The following is a 16,732-nucleotide window of genomic DNA, read 5'->3' as shown; positions in this document are numbered from 1 at the left end:
CATAAGACTTGATCAAATCTTCCCAACTATAGGTGGCCTTCGGGTGTCATTTAACCCAATGTCATCTGGGACAATCATATTTACCTTGATCTTTTGGTCCCTAGAGTTTGACCTCTGAATTCTACCTTAAAATCCAACTTATTGGTCCTGCACTAAGATCTCTGTCCAGGTTTAGCCCACTACCTGCCTGGATGTGAATGTTTTCTTCTCTGAACAAATGAAGGCTAAAAAAAAAATATTTCTCTCCTCTGCCCTTCTTTTCCTTCTCTTCCAAATACTTCTCACAATTAATTATATGGGTGATGATGGTTTGAAATGTTTTCTCCCATAAACTAATTTTTTCTCCTCTTTATTCAAAGTAGAAATTTCCCTAAAACATCCATAAAAATAATGTAAATAATGAAAGGAAGGGAATGGCATGCTCTTGCTAATGTATGCCCATGCTCAGAATTGGCTTTGACCTTCTCTTGTATAGCTTTCCCATGCTCTCTGTTTTGTTCAATTGTGTCACAACTGCAACATTATTGAAATCTGATTTGGGTGATTTGGGGTTTAGAGTCATTTATCATTGAACAAAACAATTCAGAGGAAATGAGAGAGTATTTATGAGGCTCATTTGTGCCTATTACTTGTTCACTAAAGACCAGGACAAGAGCAGCGAGGCCACAAGCTAGGAGATAAATATTGTCAAGCTTGAGGGAAGTTATGGCTCTTTAAGGAACACCTTGCCAGTATAGAAACATTAATTAAAGCAAGCCCAAGTAGAGAAAAAGCTTTACAAATTGGGGACAATTAAGTAGCCACTTAAAGAATGACAGTTGTTTCAGGACCAGATAAGACAATCAAATGACCTTTGTTTTTTATAAGCTTCTGCTATTTCTTTTATTTTTTTAAAATTCTGTCATGTGTTAATATATGGCATGTATAATTATTATCTAGTAATCCATATGGTTATATAATTACAACAAACAACATTTTTATATCAAAAAAATTTTTTTGAAAATACATAATACTAATAATGGCTAGCATTTATACAGAGTTTTATGTTTGCAAAGTATATTACAAATATTTTCATTTGATCCTCACAGCAACACTGGGGGGGCTAGTTATTTTTATTCCCATTTTACAGATGTGAAGACTGAGGTAGAAAGCTTGAATTTGAACTTATATCTTACTTTTGTCTTTCTGACTCCAGGTTCAATGATCTATCCACTGTGCTGCCTGGTTGCTTCAATATAATACTCTTTTTACATGTTTTACTCTATTGGGATAGCACATAGAGCTATTTTTTTTTTGTTTTTCCACATAAAATTCACGTAGGAGGGTTTCTTGTTTGTTTGTTGCTCTCTTTGTTTTTTCTAGACCTGTGGTTCCATCAGTGTAGGGAAACTCAAGGTGTAAGTTCCCTTCACTGAGGCAAACCCGCAAGTCTTCTGTAACTTAAGATGTTAAAGAATTAGCAGGACCAGGAGTCTGAATACAGATCAAAGCATACTGTTTTCTCTCTTTTTTTGTTTTTTCTTTCTTGTGTTTTTTCCCTTTTGTTCTGATTCTTCTTTCACAACATGACTAATGTGTAAATATGTTTAATATGATTGTACATGTATAGCCTATGACAGATTCCTTACCATCTTGGGGAGGGGGGAAATTTACAACTCAAAATCTTATAAAAGTGAATGTTGAAAACTAAATATAAATAAATATTTTTTAAAGAGAGAAAATAATAAATTTAAAAAAAATTGGCAGGACCACACAGTGATTAAGTCACTTGACCCCTGGTCACTCACCCAGCACTTGAACCCAGATCTTCTTCATTCAAAAACCTACTATATACTGCCCCAGTGTCTATTATTCTCTCACACATTCACAACACTGGATATTCATGTGAAAATTCTATCTATTTGGCTTTTTTTCCTGGAGCATGGGCTCATTTTCTTAGCTTGACCACTTCTTACTTTCTAGCATGTCTTGGTGGAGTGGTCTCAAACTCAAATAGAAATGAGGGACCACTAAACTGTACATAAGCATCCTTGGAGGCTGCATATCACTTAGAAAACCACAAATTAACATTATCTATATTGTACTGTATTTTTATTTATTTGTTAAATATTTCTCAATTTCATTTTAATCTGGTTTGGAGTGCTGTGGGCTGCAGGCTCCCCAAGGGCTCTGTGTGTGACATTTTTGGCATAGTGGATAGAGAGTTGGCCTTGGAGCCTGGACACATATTGGCTTGGTGTTAAGTTCTCATTTCTCCAGACTACACTCTTAGACTAAAAGTTACAGAGAAAATGCTAACTTGGATTGGTAGAGGGACATTCCCCTTTCCAGGTTTTTCCCTATGCCAATGAAATCACAGGTCTGATTCTCCCTATCCCTTACACATTAAAGAAAGGATGTACTTTCTTCCTATTAACGCATCTGCTTTTTCACACTGAAAGAAAGAAGATTGTAAGATAGAAGAGAAACTGACCAAAACAGGTCAGTACCGTATTCTTGGGAAGGCAGACTAATTTTGCAAAGGAACGTAAGGACAGTAATTGTATTTCAGACGTTTAAAACTGAATGAACCATGTCATGTACTTGAAAACACCCTGTAAAGAACATCCTGGCACAAGATCTTCAGGCCACAGCCTAAATCGACCTTCACTCAACTTGTCTCTCATACCTAATGTCTGTGATTATATGGTGTGGAATTGTGTGTTTGGCATTTCAATGAACTAAATGCCTTTCAATGGCCTTCACAGGTGACCTCCTCACTGTGTTTATAAACAATCCTTTCCCACCTGAGTCTCCTATTCTCTTACCTGTTTGCTTTATGGAGGATATCTAATAATTCCTTTAGTTTTGTGTCATCTTGGAACAAATTGGGGACACTTGAGAGAAACTGCCACAATGCAGTTTGGTCCTGTAGTTGTGAAAAGAATGACAGCACTCTGGCTGACTCTTGGAAGACTATCATTTGTTTGTTGGGGTCATTTGAGATCTGGAGAAAAAAAAAGAATCACCAAAGGAACAAAGAAGGTATTAGGACAGTTTTAATCTTCTTCACTCACTGATTTGGAAAATGTCAAAAATCTAGACTTAAAAAAAAACCACTTCTTTCAGAGCTAACTCCATTCTAAAGGGTATCTCATATCTTAAAGTCCCAACCCTCTATGATACTTTTACATATAAAAAATTATTTTTTCCTATATTCGTAAACTTTTCCATGCTCGTAGTAGCACGGCATAGACAAAATTGCCTTCTTACAACCCATTTATAGGTATATATTTATTACTATTATTATCTCCTGAAAGAATTTAAGCCCCTTGAGAACAGAAGGGTTTTGTTTTTCTCTTTGTTTTCTCAGGACCTAGGATAATGCCTAAAATGCACTTAACAAGCCCTTATTGATTGGTTGATCATAAACTTTCCTTAAAATAGGGGCTTTCTATTAGGTAGGGAAAATTAGGACTGGACCACAGTATATACTGAAAATTATTAAATTGTTGTTAATCTACATCCCTTTAAAAGATTTTTTTTTACTATTTTATTCTACAAAGAATATTAAAAATAGATACAGTGACTACTAAGGTCTCTTTGGGATGCATGGAGAAGGGAAATTAATTTCTTGGATATAGGGAAATGGTCTTAAGTATAAATACCCAATTTAAGGTTCAGTTTAAGTTCTACCTCCTGTATGAGGCTTTTCCTCCTGTTTTTTCTCCTCCTCCTTAATTCATTCCCCACTCCCCCAGCCCTTATGCCCACTCCCAATCACTCTGAATACACTTTCTATTACTTATCTGTATGCAAGGAACATAAGGTCTTTGAGGGCAGGGACTGTTTTGGTTTCTCTTTGCATACTCAATACCTAGCACAAGGCTTTGCAGATAGTAGGAAACAAATAAATGGTAATTATATTATATTACTAATATTTCTTTGGGAACCACAGGAGAATCCTCTTGAAGATAATCTTTAAGGGGAACATTGACTAGATCCAAGTTATGATCCATCAGGGAATGTTACAGCTGAAAGGGACATTGGAGATCATCTGATGGCAGATTCCATTTAACAGATGACTAAACTGGGGATGGTAGAAGTTAAGAAGTGATAAACCACAGAGTGGCAGAGCCAGGATCAGAAGCCAGCTCTCCTGATTCCCAGTTCAATTCTCTTTCCACTACTTTTCAAATTACTTTTCTTATTAATGCCCCAATCCAGGTTGTTATGTGTTATTATTTTTTTATTATTGCTACACTTCCACATCACACATCTTGAGGCATTCCCGTAAAGATCTCAAACACATGTGAACCCTAACTCACACAGAAACAAAGCCTTATCTCATTACACATGGGGAAAGTCTGACTTAACAGCACTGCAATCTTTTGCATTCAATACTGAAATTATGGTAATCCTTCATAAGTGAGAATGTTGCATAAGATAAGACAATGTAGGAAAACATTGAGGAGACACCTCTACAATAGTAAGGTGTAGACATTATGATAGCAGGGAAATATTCTCGTAAGCATTGCACCACTGATGTAGGTCACCACTGGCTCTTTGATTCAGAGTGACTCAATAGCAGAGGCAGAATGAGAAACAGGTGATTCTGACTCTGCTAGTCAAGCTTATGCAACTTACCTGAGACAGCTGGTTTCTTAGTTCTTGGATAGATGACTCCAAAAGGGTTATGTTGGAAAGACAAAACTGGTTGAAAATATTTTTCCCTAGAGTGTTCCATGAGAAAGTGCCATCTGTTGTATAGGATGGATGGTTCTCACAGATTTCTCTTCTTAGGTTTTCCGAAGTTGAATTTTGTTTTAGCATCTAGAGAAAAGGAGACAGCAATAGCAGTCAGTATAAAGAACTCAAATGTCAATGTTGTAGGGTTCCTGGAAATGATCTTTACTAAAACTGACCTGTCTTTAGTAAATGCCAAATTCAGGAAACAACACCTAATAATTTCACTTAGAACAATACTTTAAATACAATGAGCATATATATGAAAGAGTGTGTATGAGAGAGAGAAGAGGGGAGGAGGAGAGAGGGAAGAGAAGAAGGGGAGAGGGGAAAAAAGAGGGAGAAGGAAGAAGAGGGAAGGGAAAAGGGGGAGAGAATTTGGGGAAATTCTTGTTACTAATAAAAATACAGGATTTGCATAAGCTACATTTAAATAAATTAGTTTTCCTTCTCTGAACTAAATAATCTAAATGTACCATGGAATGAAAAATCTCTGTCAGCAAAAGAAGTTTTTAAGGCATGAAATTTTCTTTCTTTTTTTTTAGATGGGAGCCAGAGAAAAGTTGGAGGCACATCTACATGTGAGACTGCCCAGGAGATGCTGTCATCTTTGAAATGGACCGAAAAAGGAGGACCCTAAGTATATGTGTTCATTTGTGAATTCTGAATTTTGACTTATTCCTCCTTTGTGATGTCCATCTTCCAATTGAGTCATGGATCACAGAATTTTAGAGCCACAAACAACCTTCATGATTATCTAATCCAACCCTTTTATTTTTCACAGATGATAATCAGGAGTTTCAGAAAAGTTACATTTTGTGTGGAAAGACCATTGGCATGGCCCTTGGGAGACTCAAATTCTAGAGCTGTAGGACTGTATCCTCTACCATGAAAGAGCTATGTGACTTTGGACAGTCACTTTACTCCTCTGGGATTCAAAGTCTTCATCTGTAAAAGAGGAATTTTGCCTGGAAGATCTCTTCCAGCTCTAATGTTCTAAGATTCCAAGTGACTTGTCCAAGGTCACACAGGTAAAGATGGCAGAACCAGAAGGAGAAACGAGGTCTCCTGACTCCTAGTCCAGGCCTCTTTCTACTTTCCCACTCTTTTCTCATCAGTATGAAAAGCAGGAGGGAGCCTAGGAATGCCTGTGAACCAAATCAAACCACATATAATTAACAAATGCTCTCGTTAAAAATTTTGAAAATGGAATCCAAAGGATTCTCTTATTGCAGGGGAGTCTCTGATGTGCCACTCTTATCAGCCTTAAAATTGACCACATTCATTATGATCAATTAAACAGTGGGGCATTTGTAGAGGCACATTTTGCTTAACTCCTACAATCCTCAAGAATTTGGTGCCTGAGCTTGATCAACACAAAATTCATCCACTGTCCTTTGTTTACTTTGCTGGCTCTAAGCATCATGGGAAAAGACAGAACAACTGAGTCTAGTCTGAATGGTGCATTTTCTGCGCTTCCATGTATTGACATTTGTTCCATACAAATATCCATGAACACGTACTAAGATTATTCATCTGTTCATTCCTGGAAGGGCAACAAAAACAACGATGGAGGAAGGGGAGAAGAGGAGAAGTCAAGATTGTTTGCAAAGGGACTAATTTGGCATCCTGCTTCCTTTACACCTTGCTCTAATTTTCACCACATATGGTGTAGCAGAAATACAACTGATCTTGGACTTAAGATAGACCCACATTCAAATCTCACCTCTAATACTGACCAGTTGTGTGACCATGAACAGTTAACTCAACTTCTTAGAGTCTCAATTTCCTCATCTGCAAATGGGACGAATAATAACTACATTGCTTACTTCACAGATAGGTTAGCGTGAGAATTCATTGAGATAATCTATGAAAAAGCCTTTACAAACCTGAATATACCACATAAATATCCACTTTTATTATGAATTCTTTTTATTGGAATTACTGATTTCTTTATGCACTGGGCACTACTAGACAAATTCCAAACATATCCTCTCATACAAATAAAGAAAATCTTGGAATTTCATCACTATCGAATAGTCTTATTGTGGGATCTCAGTCAATTAATAAACAATTATTAAGTACCTGCTCTGTGTCAGGCACAGTGTTAAACACTGAGAATACAAAAAAGAGGCAAAAGACAGCCCTGCCCTCAAGGAACTCACAATCTAATAGTGGAGACAACAAACATATGTACAAAATCTTGTACAAATATACACAACATATTTCGAGATGCTATGCCATTTATCTGACTAAAATGCTTTCTAGAAACCAACATAGCAGAGGGTAAAAATGAGACAATATCATTTTCCCCAGCTTACACATTGATCTTGAAGTGGCTTTAGACCAGAATGGAGTTGCCATTTTAGGATGATTCCAGGACACGTTGGATACTTCAGAGTGTACCTGAATTCATACCCAGATCTCCAGAGACAGGACAGTCACCTCACTTTATGGTGATCAGCATTAATAAGGGTATTTTGTTTTATGGCAGCTTTGGTTGGAGTGGCAGCAGGACAGGGAATATCATACCTATTTTGTCTTTCAATATTCCCTTTATGTATGAGCACATGTATTTAATGATGATATATATTTATTTACTGCTTTAAGAATTGTAAATATGTCTTACATACATCATCTCATTTGGGCCTCACTGCAACCTAATATTATTATCTCCATTCTACAGATAAGGAAATTGAGTCTCAGAGTGATAAAAAGTGGTTCAGTGGTGATAGCTATGTGACCCAGGAAAAGTCACTTACTATCTCTGGGTCTCAGTTTCCTCATCTGTAATATGAAGAGGTTGGACTTCATAGCCTCTAAGGGTCACTTTCAGGTCTAAATCTATGATCCTAAAGGCCTTGCTCATGACTACACAGATAGTTAGGGTCAAAGGTAAGATTTGAATCCAGATATGCCTGACTCTAAATGTAGTATTTCCTTGACTGTGCCACACTGCCTCAGTTACAACTCAGTTATTAAATGCATTTCCTCTTACTTAAATTAGCATTAAATTTTTTATACATCTGAACCTTGTAGCAAAAATGTCATAGAGCTAATTGTACTTTCAATTATATGTGGACAGTTTGAACAGCACTTTTATTTAAAAAAAACATTTTTTTGGTCCTGATAGAAGGTTTCCTTATTTTGGAATGCCCAAAGCTGGTATTTTCTTTATTTCTGAAGTCCCCAAAGTTGTATCTATTGTCTTGCAGCTTGGGAAACTTAAAAGTGAGAAGATGGATGTGAATGATTAGCAGTAGAAATTCTGCAGGTAAGATTTCCAGAAGATGTTATTAAGGATAGAACATTTCCCTCTTTGGGGAAAGATTTGCAGCAGGAATCTGCCACTCTCATTTTTCCAGAGGCTGGATGAGTTGGCAGGTTTGGTGTACTATTTTAGCCTGGTTTTCTTTTCTTTCCCTCTTTAAGGGATTAAAGGATCATGTCTTATGACACCTTCCCTCTCACCAAGAGGACTCAAAAATGAACCAGCAAAAGGGGAACTTACATAGGAGACTCAAAGGAGTCTGGAATTCTCCAAATTCAGTTTCTTATGTGGGAACATCCCTTGAAAATACCATCCTGGCCACTGGCTCCAGAGTGGAAGGATGCTAGATGCTTTAAGGACCACATCCTCTAAAAAAATCAAAGGCTATAGTCATGTATTTGTTATGAAAAAGTTTGCAGGACTGTGTTAGCATCTGCTTTTTCTTAATACAAAATTGGCTTTCTAGGACTTTAATAGAAAAATGCACTGAAGGAGTTGGACTTTTACACAGGAGAAATGGTCCTGAATCATAGCCGTAAATTGTGACGACTGACATTTAGATAACTTTTTAAGGTTTTCTGAGACCTTTGCATTCACTATCTCATTTGAGCCTCACAACAACCCCCTAAGGTAGGTGACTTTTCATTTTTACCTTGACCTTGCATTAAGCTTTAAGTAATGATGGAAAGTTTTTTATAACTTCATACAGAAATAGTCATCCCAAAGTCCTATATGGGGTATCTCATTGAGCCCTACATCTATTCTCTATAGTTTATTCATTATGGTGTGCATACCAAAGTTACCTTTTCCAAATCTAGAATCCTCGCAAGCACCTGACTGCTGTTGAACATGGGGATGGAATCTGTTACAGTGCCTTCTAAATCAGGTCTTGAGCTGGAAAAGACTGTAAAAATAATGATAGAGTTAGCATGTTGAGCAAAAACAACTGAAGAATGGCTATTAGCCCATTAGGGATCATGAGCACCTTCATATGCCATAGCTTTCAAAATCAATGCCTGATACATGTCTATCTTAGAAATTTCATCCTGGCTCAAAAAACAGCAATGACTACAAGTTTCTGGCTGTTTTCCCCAACTCCCAAGCAATCTTTAAGATGTTTTGATTTTAGGTTAAGTCCTTACACTTCATTATTGCTATTTTGCCCAATCAATCAAGCCATATCTATGGCTTCCTTAAAATTTCTAGGTGGCACAGTGGATAGAATGCTAGACCTGGACTTGGGAAGCCCCTAGTTCAAAGCCAGTCTCAGACACTTAACTCACTGTGTGGACAAGTCATTTAACCATTATCTGCTTCAGTTTTCTCATCTGTACAATGGGCATAAATACTAGCAACTACCTCCCAGTTTGTTGTAAGGATAACATGAAATAATATTTAAGTATTATATAAATGCTAGCTAAAGCATTTTAGCTATTATTATAATTATTATTACTGTTCTTTTACCCATCATTTCAGACATCTGTTTCAAGGACCTGCCAGTATACGTGAAATGATGATGATTTTCTTTGTAAATATTCAATTAGGAAAAAAGTATAAAAAACATAAATTTTATCTTTCCCCAAATGATCCATCATAGTTATTTCAGTTCAAAATCAAAGGTTGGCATCATCAACCCAGAATGCAATGCTCTCCTTCCATTAAGTACATTCAAAGGAACTCCATGAAGCATGATTTCCATGAAATCCCCTCCCTAGCTTTGTAGAATCCATTCAGTGGGACAACCTTCATATCTTTATTATGTATATTCATCAAGACAGCCTCTTCTATAAACTAAGGCCTGAGAAATCTCATTTTCACCACAAAAATACTGTCTGTATTAAAAAATGATGTTCTGAGCCATTAATAGCGTGTGTGTTTCCAGGGTTTTTTTTCTTTTTTTTTTAATGTTACTCCAGTACTGGTAAGGAATTGATGAATTGACATCTCTTGTCTGATGTCCCCTCATAACCAAGGTCATACACTTATGAGTTGAGAGGTGCTGTTTGTGGTCATGGAGAAGAGCCCAGATAGTCAACCCCCATGGCTCATGTGACCCTAGCTTCCTTACATCTGTGTTTCAACAAAGAGAGCTAAGCAAACAACCACAGATGAGTACCTGTGTCTGTGTGTTCACTAGAGACTAACCTTGACCCCACTATATGAAAACAAGGCTTCCTTCATTCAAAAGGCAGAATGACATAGTAAATAGAGTAGGGAACTGGGAAACAAGAATCATAGCATCTGACAGTTGGAAGTTGACATGATACCCAACAAGTGGTCACCCTGCCTCAATTTGAATAGAAAAGATTTGGGTTCAAAATTACCTCTGTTATACATTATCTATGTTGCCCTAGACAAGACACTTAACCTTTTTGTATCATAAACAATCCCCTAGACCAATGGAGGGTTCTTTATGTTGACAAAAATCACAGATCCTTCCATTCATTAATACATTTATTTATTTATCTCTACCAACATCGCAGTGAAATCATTCAATACCATTATATCTCAACCACTCAAATACTGCCATTTCTCAATGACAATAGAAAACAAGCCTGAAATCATAACTATATTCTCAATTTATAGGATTCTAGAGTAGACAACAAGTGAAGACATCTTGAGCAACTTTGACAGGGAGGATAAAGTTTCTAATTGTTTTGTTTGCAATTATACTCCTATCTCCTAATTTTTTGAGAGTTCCTCCTTGCCACTAGGACGAGGCGCAATCCTTAATCTTATATGGTCAAGAGCAATGTGAAGGTTGCCCATGTAATTATTAAGGACTCTGCCAATTGAAGGAGGCCTTGATATCTATGTATTATCAAGAGCTTAACACTGCCTCCCCCAGGCAACCATAAGGAATGTTTCAGTCTCTTAGGGATACCTTTCTGGGCATTCCATTTCAGTTTGGAAAGTTTAGACTATAGAATAGACTTTCAAAAGATTAGACCTTCACCTGAACAGAATAGCTTACCCAGTGATGTATTCCTTCTTTCTGGAAATTTAGCACTCCGAGGTGATGAATTACTGTCCTTTCCCAGGCTGGATGACTTTCTCTGGATTTCACTAGAGAGGGATAAGAAAGAATCCTGTAACTTCACACACACTAATTTACCACTGAAGTTCCAGCAATGTATCATATAGCAGATTTCAGGGATGTGATATCACTTTTCCCTCCTCCCTCCCTTAATCTACTCTCCAGAATTTTAACGGATGAACACACCAAGATTTACATGACCAATGTAAAGATTCTTACAAGGTGAACTTTTATTCATGTGAAATGGTCCAGAAGATAGGGAAAGTTATTTTTACTTTAACCTTGTATTAAGCTCTCAAAAAAAAGATGAAAGGTTTTATAATGAAATATGAAAACTTATATGATAATCCATTCTTTCACTGGAGACTAGACAAAAATATGATTGGAGGGCAGGGAAGGGTACATGAAACCTGTTTATTTCTTAACATGAAAGGAAAAATGTCTTAACATGTAAAGACATTTGAAAGGAGATTTGAATATGACATAAGATGAATCATTTCTATCACACATCCAGATAAATGCTAAGACATTTCTTGCAAGTAAGACAAGGTAGCACATGAGTACATTTAGTAAATTCATTTCATATAAATAGCTTTTCAATTTCTGTAAGACAATTAAGTGCCCAAACAAGATTACTCTGCTACAGGGAACCAGAATAGGACTTGATCAGATCAAGATTTGGGAAAGGATCATCAGATCATAAATGAGTTGGAAGGGGATCTCAGAGTTGGACCATCTGATCCAACCTTCTCATTTTATAGATGAGGAAGCTGACTTGTTCAAGGTCACACAGGTAATCAGCCTCAGAGGCAGGATTTGAACCAAGGAACACTGCCTTTAGAGTCACTGCTGTCTCCATTGAACAAATTGCTGCATCTTTGTAGGAACCAACCTTTACACAAATACCAGAACCAAGAGAAAATAATCATTTTGGAGAGAAGAGAAAAACATATGTATTAAGGAGTGATGGAATGATGGGACCTGAACCCCTAAAAGGCAAAGATCATGTCTTTGAAAGCAGCTCAGTTCCCAACAACTCCAAACTGCATTAGGAGAATGTAGACTTTACCTTTGGATTTGGACAAGTATAGCGTGTGTGTGTGTGTGTGTGTGTGTGTGTGTGCGAAGGTTTCTGGTCCATGTTTAATAAAGGAGCTTGGCTAAGGTACATAGCGATTCCATGTCAATAGTGGAGAGGAAAATTTCCTTGAACTATTCTTGTTTTATTTGACTTAATCTTCGAAAATCAGACCAGAATTTTCATACCAGACTCTCAGGTGTTTTCTAATTTAGATGGTTTCTTCTTGAAATTTGGATCAGTTCCTTTCTTTCTGTGTCCACTTTTAAAACAGTAAAGAGAAAGTAATGTTTGTTTGCCTTCCTTAATGTTTTTCCTGTCTCTTCCTATAAAGTGTGCTAGGTGCAGCAAAAGTCCTGCATTCATTCATAAGGTCTATGTGAATTATTCATGACTAGATACTGCTCCCTTAAGTCCTTTCTCATTCCTTCTGCTGACTGTTTGGGACAGGAAAACTAGGCAAGATTAAAATAAGAACTGACCTAAACCCTTTTCCTTTTCTCAAGTTGAAGTTTTTGAAAGTTTGAGAAACTTGAGTTCACTTGCCTATCTATTTTCTCAGTGCTTTTCAGTTTGGATTATTGCGAGAAAGACTCAGAAACCAGAAAAATTTTAAATCATAAAAACAGCTGTTCTCATGAGATTTTCCCAAGAATAAAAACCCAAGTTCCTTGAGAGTAGGAATTGTTTCATTCCTGGTATTTCTAGCACCAGTGCCTGGCACATAGTAGGCAATGAATAAATACTTGTTGATTGAGTGATTAAATAGAATAAAAAAACACAATAAGAATGGCACAGGCTGAGATGAGAAAAAAAGGGGTGAGAAAAAAGAAATAGAAACTGAGTGATAAATGGGATGGAGAGAGGGGAGTAAGATTATGGAAAAGAAATCATCATAAGGGACCAAGAAAGCTAATGAAAACACACAAGTTTAGGAAAGACCTTAAGATGCCATTTAGTACATCTTTTTACTTCCAGCTGGAACTTAATTAAGCCATCTCAGAGGGAAAAACAACTCTAACATCTTCTTCAGAATCTACAAAGTAGGGAGCCAGATGTCCTTGGAGATGAAAAATGGGACTTTATTCGAAATATATATGTATATATATACACATATCTATACACATACATACATACATACATATATGTGTGTATACACTATTTCATCAAAGAATATATATATATATATATATATATATATATATACTCATCAAAAGGCATTTCCAAAGCACCTTTTAGAGCATCCTTTTTATCTTGCAGGAGCCTAGGCCTCCACAACACTTCCCCTCTTTTCTCCTCACCACCCCTCCCACTCTCTTCTCACTCTTCCAGCACTCCTTTATTTGTTCCTTCCCCTATTAAAATGTGAGTTCCTTGAGGACAGGGATTGTCTTGCTTGCATTTCTATCCACAGTACTCAGTACAGTTCCTGCCAGATAGTACATGTTTAATAAGCATTCTCTCTCTGTGTGTGTCTCTCTGTCTCTCTGTCTCCCTCCCTCCCTCCCTCTCCCTCTCCCTTTTCTCTTTCTCTCTCTTCTATCTATCTATCCATCTATCTATCTATCTACCTATCCTTTCCCCCACTTTTCAGTACACACTAATTCCAGGGATGCAGGGATCTCCTGTTGCTTCTTGGCTATACTGCCTCCCCTATCATGTTCCACCTCCAGATATATCTCTTCTTCCCTCCAACCTCTTACCCACCCCCATCAAAATTTATATCTTCTCTGCCACAACTTTTCTGGGTTTTGCTAGCCAACTGGCAAATTAATTTTATAAATTTATTTAGCTAAGGTGTTAACTTAGCTAAATCCAGTATGCTCTCATGGATCAGTGATAGGATGTGAATACTTTCTCTATAGTGCATTCATGTTTTCTCATCTTGTTTGATTTTTGTACTTGTCTTTCCATAAATCTGTCTATCCAATACATTGGAGACCTTCTTGTAGGTCTTAATAATAGGGCAGGGAAACTTTCATTATCCTGGGTTTACTATGTTATCCCTTGCTGTCACTATATAGCTAGCCCATCTTCTTTTCTTGTCATGCATGTCCTTGATATCTTTTATGTCCCTTTTTTTGTACACAAGTGCAATTGATAAAACAGCCTACTTACACCAACCCATAGACTTCTCTTTTAGTGCCTCATGATTTTGATTCATAGGAAATCATGGTCTTCCATGATTTATAGACTCATAGCATCACCAAGAGAATATTGGTGTTTAAACGATGAGATTTCATACAAGGAAGCAACTTGGGATCATGGACAATACTGAATAATTTTCCATATACAAACAGCCTATTCTATTCAATTCTTGGCCAGCTCATTGCCCATCTTGCATAAGATATGTGCTCTTATCTGTAAACTCAAAGGACTGCCTATTCACTTATATATCATGCCATGATCTTGCATCCAATTTTTTCCCCTTGTAGATTGCTGCATCAATCACTCCTAAGTGGATAAGGATGTCTCATTAAGAAAGCCCTAACATTAGAATTAGAATGAAGTGATTTATCATGATGTCAAATGAAAATAGGAATATATTTGGAAAACCTCCCCATTCAAAAGGAATCCTTCTTCCATTTGGATCCTGTATATGCTATTGTCCATGACAGGGTCTAGGAGACCCCTGGTGAGCATATTTCTCCCTATTTTATGCCTCAATTGATTTTGACAATCAAAAGATCATTAAACAAAGCTGTCTTTGAGGGTTGGGTTTGTCAAGGAATCTTTTATGATCTTAGTATAGGTAGGGAAGACAGTTTGTCTTAGAAGAGCCTTCAAGGCTACATTTTCTCTAAAAACTCAATTTTTTTTGTAATAAAAAAAGATAACATAAATATATAAGATGAAAAGCCATTCATCTATAGATCATTAGGTCAATATGAACAATCAGTTCTCAAAAATAAAAGAAAATCGTCAATAATCATGAAAAATCACTCTGAATCATTAGTAATTAGAGAAATGAAAATTAAAACAACGATGAGAATTCATGTTACTCAGTAAAAGTAACACAAGATGGAAATCATCAATATTGGAGGGAAAATCAATCCATTAATATACTATTGGTAGAGCTGTCAAGTCATTCAACCATTTTTCTGGGAAAAAAAACAAAAAACCTTTGAATGATGTAGGAAAACTGACAAAACTATTCAGATACTTTTAACCAGAGAGTCTACTGTTCAATATGTATTCCCCAATGAGTTCAAAATTAGAGTGCAGAAGATCCCGGGTGTATAAAAAATTTTATAGTAGGATTTTTTATGGTATCAAAGAAGTTGAAACAATGACAGTTCCCATCTACTGATGAATTGTTAAGCAAATTTGGGTATATGAAGTTAATGGAATATTATTGTGCCTTAAGAAACTATGTATGTGAGAAGTTCAGAGAAACATGTAAAAATTTGTGTGATCTGATGTGAGTAAAGTAGTCAGTACCAGGAAAATAATATATACAATAGCTATCACAATATAAGCCAGGAGCAGCTGGGTGGCAGTGAATAGAATGCTGGGCCTGGAGTTAGGAAGACTCATCTTCCTGAGTTCAAATCTGGCCTTACTAGCTGTGTGACCTTGGGCAAGTCACTTAACCTTGTTTGCCTCATTCCCTCATCTGTAAAATGAGCTGGAGAATGAAATAGCAAACTATTCTAGTACTTTGCCAAGAAAAATCCAAATAGGGTCATGAAGACATGACTGAAACAACTGAATAACAATATAACCACATAAATAAAAAGAACAACAAAAGTAATCCAAACCCTAAGTAATTAGAGTATTCAATCTTGGGACATCCTTCCCAGATGACTGCCTGGATCAGAAGTGATTAGAGCTGACCAGCTCCCACATTCCAGCAAAACCCTTCAGTTTGCAACAGACTGAATAATGACTTAAAAAGATATATAATGAAAAATTATGACTCTGAACCTCAAAGAAAAGAGGAAAGGAGTTAACTTCAGCAGTTGGAAGTTAGTATAGAGCTCAAGGGAGCTAGAGTGAGACAAAGCTGAAACAAGCTACCTAATCAAAAATGCATCAATGGCAGAGCATGCCATTGAATAATGCTTCTATTCAGGAACTGGATAATTGGAGAGATGAGTAAATCAAAGAAAATACCTACAAGGAACAAAAAATAATGGCAATTGACAAATCTCCCAGGAACAAAAAGTGAACGTAATTGTAAGCAGAGACTCTAACGGAAATTAGATCTAAATATCTCAAAAAAATGAAGGAAGAGAAATAAAATTGAAAATGTTAAATGAAATAAAAGCTCTAAAAAGAAAAAAAAACTGAAGGAATTTAAGTAGCTAAAAAGTGGCAGGTAGATGTTTCCTAAGAAAAGTATTCTTCAAAAAACTAGAATAGAAAGAAAAATCGATGACTCAATGAGACATCAAGAAATATTAGAACAATACCCAGTCTTGGACTCAGAAGAAACATGAATGAATATGTCCCTCTCCTTTCTCTGGAGGGAGAAATTATGAATGTGGAATGCTGCATACACTATCTGAAGAGGTTGCTGTGAGTTAGTTTTGTCTAACTCCTTTCCCTTTTCCTTCCTTCTTTCTTTTCTTTTTCTTTCTTTCTTTCTTTCTTTCTTTCTTTCTTTCTTTCTTTCTTT

The 16,732-nt window shown here is 36.5% G+C and overlaps 1 protein-coding gene across 2 annotated transcripts in view; it reads right to left on the bottom strand.

Moving 5' to 3' along the window:
- Positions 1–16,732, bottom strand: part of ABCA12 (ATP binding cassette subfamily A member 12) — a 231,137-nt gene that overhangs the window by 124,468 nt on the left and 89,937 nt on the right. The window contains exons 4-7 of one of the 2 annotated variants that reach the window (XM_027873671.1): positions 10,971–11,062; positions 8,791–8,900; positions 4,627–4,812; positions 2,808–2,986 (exon numbers count right to left, since the gene is read on the bottom strand). In XM_027873671.1, the coding sequence (XP_027729472.1) occupies positions 2,808–2,986; positions 4,627–4,812; positions 8,791–8,900; positions 10,971–11,062 (567 nt within the window). The remainder of the gene's footprint in view (positions 1–2,807; positions 2,987–4,626; positions 4,813–8,790; positions 8,901–10,970; positions 11,063–16,732) is intronic. The other variant, XM_027873672.1, reaches the window with a different exon arrangement.

This window comes from Vombatus ursinus, unplaced genomic scaffold (assembly GCF_900497805.2).
Source record: "Vombatus ursinus unplaced genomic scaffold, bare-nosed wombat genome assembly UNPS02014802.1, whole genome shotgun sequence".
Lineage (NCBI taxonomy): Eukaryota > Metazoa > Chordata > Mammalia > Diprotodontia > Vombatidae > Vombatus > Vombatus ursinus.
The sequence above is the reverse complement of the archived record's forward strand: the minus strand, read 5'-3'. Positions and strand labels throughout refer to the sequence as shown.